The sequence below is a fragment of the Apis dorsata genome, unplaced genomic scaffold (genome assembly GCF_000469605.1).
Source record: "Apis dorsata unplaced genomic scaffold, Apis dorsata 1.3 scaffold_113, whole genome shotgun sequence".
In the NCBI taxonomy this organism is placed as follows: domain Eukaryota; kingdom Metazoa; phylum Arthropoda; class Insecta; order Hymenoptera; family Apidae; genus Apis; species Apis dorsata.
In genome coordinates this window covers 808,187-814,734 of record NW_006263408.1, presented here as the reverse complement: position 1 = coordinate 814,734, position 6,548 = coordinate 808,187, and the positions used below count along the sequence as shown (strand labels likewise).

At 32.1% G+C, this 6,548-nt stretch overlaps 1 protein-coding gene across 1 annotated transcript in view; it reads left to right on the top strand.

The window, feature by feature from the left end:
- The window catches only part of LOC102680287, a 105,878-nt gene that overhangs the window by 95,356 nt on the left and 3,974 nt on the right, over positions 1-6,548 (top strand). The window contains exon 4 of the mRNA XM_031508921.1: positions 3,064-3,264. Coding sequence (XP_031364781.1) covers positions 3,064-3,264 — 201 coding nt within the window. The remainder of the gene's footprint in view (positions 1-3,063; positions 3,265-6,548) is intronic.

Genomic DNA, 6,548 nt, shown 5'->3' with positions numbered 1-6,548 from the left:
AAAAAAAAAAAAAAAATTCGAATCAAACTTAACCTGGAAGTATCAACATTCCAATTTCAATACACTTTGCATACACCCCATAAAGACGGGGAAGACAAACAAGAAGGAACGAAGGCGTCGATGCTCATCGAATTAATCTTCACTCCTCCCCCTCCCCCTCCGAAAAACAAGTTCCCAGAGTTCATTGAAAGTCCAGAACGGGTGCTGGCATAAAATTCAATTTATTCCCCCTTGTTTGTTCTCACCGTTGGGGGAGATCGACGTCGATAACAGATTCTTATGGCGTAAGCCATGATTCCATAACAATATGGAAGAGGACTTGGGACCGTTACCTCGGTTGTCGTCCCTCTCGAGCGCTTCCCTTTTCCGGAACCGTAGTTCACGTTAAAACGCTTCTGGGAACGCGGAAACCCAAGTTGTTGCGTAATCGAAGAATTCACGCTGCATCGTGTTGCATATTAGGGTTTTTTAACATCAGAAATCTCGAAAATGAAATCTTCAAATAAGTATATCGAATGAGGTAAAAATGTGTTCAACGAAATTTGTTGATATCCTTTATTTCTGATTAATCATTTATTTGTTGTTCTTTCGTTCAAGTTAAATTTTTTAATTTTAGGTGAAATTTCTAATTATTAAATAATAATTTAATATAATAGAAATAAAAAAATTTATTAATTTAAATATTAAATAATTAAATAATTAAATTTGCAATAATCATTTGCTCAGAAAGATGTTAAATTGATTAGAGTGTAATCAATAGTGTAAATTTAATTATAAATTGTGTTTATATTTTAAGTGGATTATAAATATTTTGGAGAGTATATTAGACATTTAAAAAGACAATTGAATGTCCTAGAATGTTTTCGAATATTCATGAAAAGAAACAAAAATTGAAATAGCCATATCGTTTAAGGAGAAAAAATGTATTTTTAATCTTCTTTAATGATGACTACTTATTCATAGATCCAATGTAGTTATTCAATCTTATATATCCACTGTTTTAATTTCAAACATGCATGCAAAAGTAGTTTTAATGTAAAAAGATTTTAGTGGGAGCAGCACTTATAAAGATATATAAAGATGATAAGAAAAAGAACAATCTTTGATAATACTTCAAGCACATTTATTTTTATACATTCTAATTTTTATATATATTGAAATTAATTTAATTTTATTAGTTTATTGATTTAAATTGCACAATTCACTCTGTATATGAACTTTCCTTGTGTATGAACAGTTTATGTTCATATTCAATTTCAAAAATTTCTCATTCTAAAGTGCAATATCCCTTGTTAAAAATATTTTTCCAAAAAATTGCTCGAAACATTGACGACACGTATTTTAAATCCATTCCATTGCGATATTCTTCAATCTTAATAATAAATAAAAATCTTAATAATAAATATAAATATTTAGAAGAAGAGGCACACACAACTAAGTTTCGTATAAGTGGCAACAATGTAATTAATTATCGGCTATCTGGTGGAATTAATCTAGTTCGGCCTGTGGTTGCCCACACTACCACCAGGTAGTAATAATAATCTCTCTGGTATTCGTTCATTTATCACGGGGCTACAATAAGGAGATAAGAACGCGTGCATTGTGCTGCTGCGTCCGTGATAAGTGTTGAATATTAACAATGCAACTATCTCGACCTTTGCCAGCCATTATACCGTTCATTAGCGGTAATGGGGATTGTATATTCAATTATCAATTGTTTTCTGAAATTAATTTCGTGTTCCTGGATTAGGCCTGAATTCAAGGAGAATTGCAAGGAACGGAGGAGTTACACAGTTATCGACTTACCAAACTTGTTATCCACGTCAAATTTTTTCTTTTATCGTGGCAGATTTAACACCAATTCGTTCTTGATTTATGCCAGCTCTAATTAATTTCTCTAAATATCTTCTTTTATATCTTTTTATAAATTCTCGGAAAATTAATAAAAGGAAATTAATTAAACTTCTTAGAATAATATATGGGTTTTACACTCGGGTTAAAAATGATTATGATAAATGATTTTTAAGAAATTTTTTTTCGTTTGATTAAATCTTCAATGAATATTCTCACACGTGCGATATGTAAGTATTCTAGGTTCTTATAATTCTTGCAACAGCCGTGAGAACGAAGAAAAAAAGAAATCCTTCAACTTTGAATTTTAACACGTGTGTATTATTTTTTTTTAATGAAACTTTTATATGAGATATTCAGTATGAGAAATATAACTAAGTGAATCTAATAATTACTACGATAAACGATAGAATAAACGACGACGGTTGTGTGAACGAAGAAACAAGTTCATTGATCCACAATTTTAACATGTTAACCGATTATCTTCATTTTCTATTGAAATCTAACGAATAAATTTTTGTAAAACAAGCAACAGGCATCTGAAAAACCACTTATCTTCAAGCATTGTTTGTATAACCAATTTTGATGAAATTTTTAAATATTTTAACAAATTGTAATTTTTTTACATTAATCTATTTATAAAAAAGAAAAAGTCCAATTTTAAAAAATTATTCCAAAGAATATACCAATACTCCTTTGATTCTCTGACTAATAGCGTCCTATTACAATATACTCGTCGAAAAATAAGATTTATAAACCCCATCACATCATATTGAAATTAATTTAATTTTATTTAGTTTAGTATTGATTTAAATTGCACAATCCACTCTGTATATAAACTTTCCTTGTGTATGAACAGTTTATATCCATATTCAATTTCAAAAATTTCTTATTTTAAAGTGCAATATCCCTTGTTAAAAATATTTTTCCAAAAAATTGCTCGAAACGTTTGACGACACATATTTTAAACCTATTCCACTGCGATATTCTTCAATCTCAATAATAAATATTTAGAAGAAGAGGAACACACAAGTAAGTTTCGTATAAGTCCACTACCTGTCTCGAAATTAATTTCGTTTACCTTCGCCTCTCCTCTCCATCCCCATCCACATCCTCGATCCTGTTTTCAGATAAGGTCTTCCACGTCACTTGGATATACATAATAACGTTTCCCCTGGTAAACAGACTCGTGAAAGGAGCGCTCTGTTGCAGGGTCGCGGAGACGTCGCATCGTTGGTCCGGAACTTGCTTGGCCCGATTTACGGCGATGGCGTTATCAATCTGTTGATAAGGCAGGCCCGGGACATCCTGGTGTGCGCTTATCACGGCAACTTGGAGAACTTCCTCAAAACTTATCTGTCACCGGCCGCGACCCTTTTGGCGGAAGTGAAGTCGGCGGCCGCCTCTGAGATGGTGAGTGCACAACAATAACTCCTTCGATGGATATAAAGATACATCTGTCCATTCTTATCGATTAATTTCTTTGGAAATGGAACTACTTCTTTTGAAGGTTTTTCAGGTATAATTTCAAGATACGTAAAATACGCGAGAATGCTTTTCTCTCTTGCTTTCAAATAGTATTTGAGGATAATTGAGCGTTTTAGTTCTGATTGAAATTCTGATTATATTTAAAATTAATGATATATAATAATTCGACAAGTTAGAAATCAAAGTTATAAAATTCTAAAAAATAATAGTAAAATAAAAGTTGCAGAATTCTCTTTTAATAATTACGATTTAATAATTCGAACAAGGTGATCAGATTTAAATTTTTGAAATTAAATTATTAAACTTGGTAAAGGTTCATTGATAACTTTATTTCTTCAAAAATTTTGGGTATGGATTTAGGGGTTAATCGTTTCTTCCTTGAATCTGGATCTGGTCGTGCGGATGGAGCAGGAAAGGTGAGAGAGCTCTGCGGACGGATTGTTCCGCGAAACGATTAAAGTAATCAGTCTGATGGCTGACGAGAGTCCAAGTATGGCTGGACTGGATCCAGTTTCGCGGCCAATTGCGAAATCCCACTTGCGGATGACAGGAGCTTCTATTTATATAACCGATGACCGATTTAATTGGCGATGAAAGCGTAGATAAAAGAGGAAATTGTCTTTTTGTTTCGGATTCGTTGAAGAACCATATGGAAATGGGGTAGCTTATATTTGGAATCCTCCATTTTTGGAACGTTTCTATGGCTTTTTGTTGCTTTCATTTATTGAGGTGAATGATACCTCTTTGGAATCTTTAGAATCAATGTTTTGGGTTAAAAAATGGAGCTTGAGCTTAATACGTATAACTGTTCAATTATAAAATAATAGTCTATAATCTAACCTTTACTAAAAAGTTATACAGAATCAGAAATTCCAAAGTTTTTCTTTTATTAAAAGAATTCCATGTTTGTTACCAGTTGCAGCTTGTAGATTTTGTATATACAATTTTCTGTTTCCTTAAACAGGATTTAATTCTATTCATAGAAGAATATAATTTTTCAAACAAAATTTGTATATAAAAAATTAAAAGCTTAAATAAGATTACTTTGTTCCTCGAGCAAAATAATATATTTTCTTCTAATTTTTCCTATATTTGAAAATCCGAATAGAAATATTTTAATTTATTATTGCAGTATCGAACTATTAATCTGTTATTCATAAAACTAATAATTACTCAACCATCTTAAACTTCAATATCCCGCAAATCTTGCAATATTTGCAACGTTACAGATAGAGATATGCTCGAGACATTCAAACAAGGAGACAATCGAGAGAGAATTGTCCCAGAGAGGAGGTAAGGATTTTCATAGGGAAGAAAGGGAACCCTTGTCGGTCGATCATCCCTAATAACCCCTGTAGTTGCGGGTAACCTGTCTTCGATCTCGAGGGTCAAAGGGCACGTGTCCTCTTCAGGGTTAATTTATTTACGTCGAGAGCCAGGCCACGCCAGTCGCACGAGGTGTTTCGAGAGGGTGTTGGCAGAGGCCTCGAAATCGTGCTCCTAAACGTTAATTAAAACTCGACTCTGGAAAGGGGGAGAGAACGTGACGAAATAACCTAATCTCGCGACACCATGCCTCTTTCACCCGCGCTGAGGGGAAGGTCGAGGTGATGAATAAAGTTTCGAAGATTTGGTAATTGCTGCTGTTGTGAGTGCAAAGCAGTGTTTCTCAATCATTTTTTGGCATGGAAATTTTTATTTTTATTTAAAACGATAATTGTTAATTTGTTGTATATTTAGGTAAAGAGGGAAAAGAGTATTCAAGAATATTATTAAATATTTATAATTTTAAATAATAATATTGATCGAGTTATCCATTAACAAATTTCTTAATATTATTTATAAACTTATAGAATTTTAATATAATTGATGAACTCGACATATTTTCGTGACGTATAGAAAAAATTAGATTAGAAGAACATATAATACAATAATAATAATAATTTTTAAATTGGACTTTGATATATAGTTTTTAAAAAATTGTGTTCTAAAAATTTCTTTACGCATATATATAAATATATGCATAGAAATATAAAGATTTTTTTCTATTTTCACTATTATATCTATACACTTGTATATGCATAATCAAATTATACAAAAGCTTAAAATCCAACATACAAAAAGACATACAATCAGCATGATACTTTCATTAAATCATTCCTTCTTGTTTCTTTTTCAAATTCAAATTTTACGATTTATAATTCATGCAGAGTTCGACAATTTTGTGTATTCTGTCCTCACAAACAATCTTAATTATTACTGTATTAATATAAACCACAAGTAAATTAATCATAAAAATTATCGTACATATTTAACATTAGTTCATTACATCAAATTTATTATCCAATATCACATCCATTTCTTCAATTTACGAATAAAATTCTTTTACTTCTAACTAAGTGCACGAGATAAATAAACAAATTTTGAAACTTAGAAAAATTTCAAATTCTAATTTACAAAAATCATCTACAGGATGAGTAGAGAATCCACAACTCGAATTCAAAAATACGATAACATATAACTTCTCATCCCTTAAGAGAAAATTTTGAAAATTAATAAAATTCCTTCTAAGCGAACGGAATGGAAATCGCACAATAGGCGCTCGATAAATTCTAAAGAGAAGAGCAATAAAGAAAAGGACGCGGTGGCTCACGACAATTTGGCAGATATGGGGCAGCGATGTCCACGGTGGAAAGCGGAGCGGAGCGCTGTGCCTGTTGCTCGCTCGTTAGCGCAGAATTTCTGAAAGTAGGCAGGCAGAGAGGCTAACCGGCGCGCTCTACCTAATATAGGCGAGCTAAGGCCTTTGTCCGGCTAGCGATCACATCCGGTATAACTGTCGATCTGGAAATTTGTCCGCCGTCCACCGATTCCTCTAAGTAGATTCGGGGCTTCCTCGTTGCCGCCATTTTCGTCCTCTCGCCTTTTAAGATTCGAGCTTTCGTTCGAATTTTAATAACTTTTTGTTGTTAAAGGCTTAGGATCTTTTCATTGAGTTTTTGACTGCCTTGCGAGATTAGATTAAACCTTGGCTTTTCATTGGGAAATGTTAGGATAAATATGTTGAAATAAAATGAAAAGGTAAAATAAATAGTTTTTGATGAGAGAAATTGCAACATATATAATTATATTGGACAATATTGTATTTGATGAAGAAAATTTAGGTTTATTTTTATCTTATTATTTTACTTTAAGTTTGTAGTATTTAT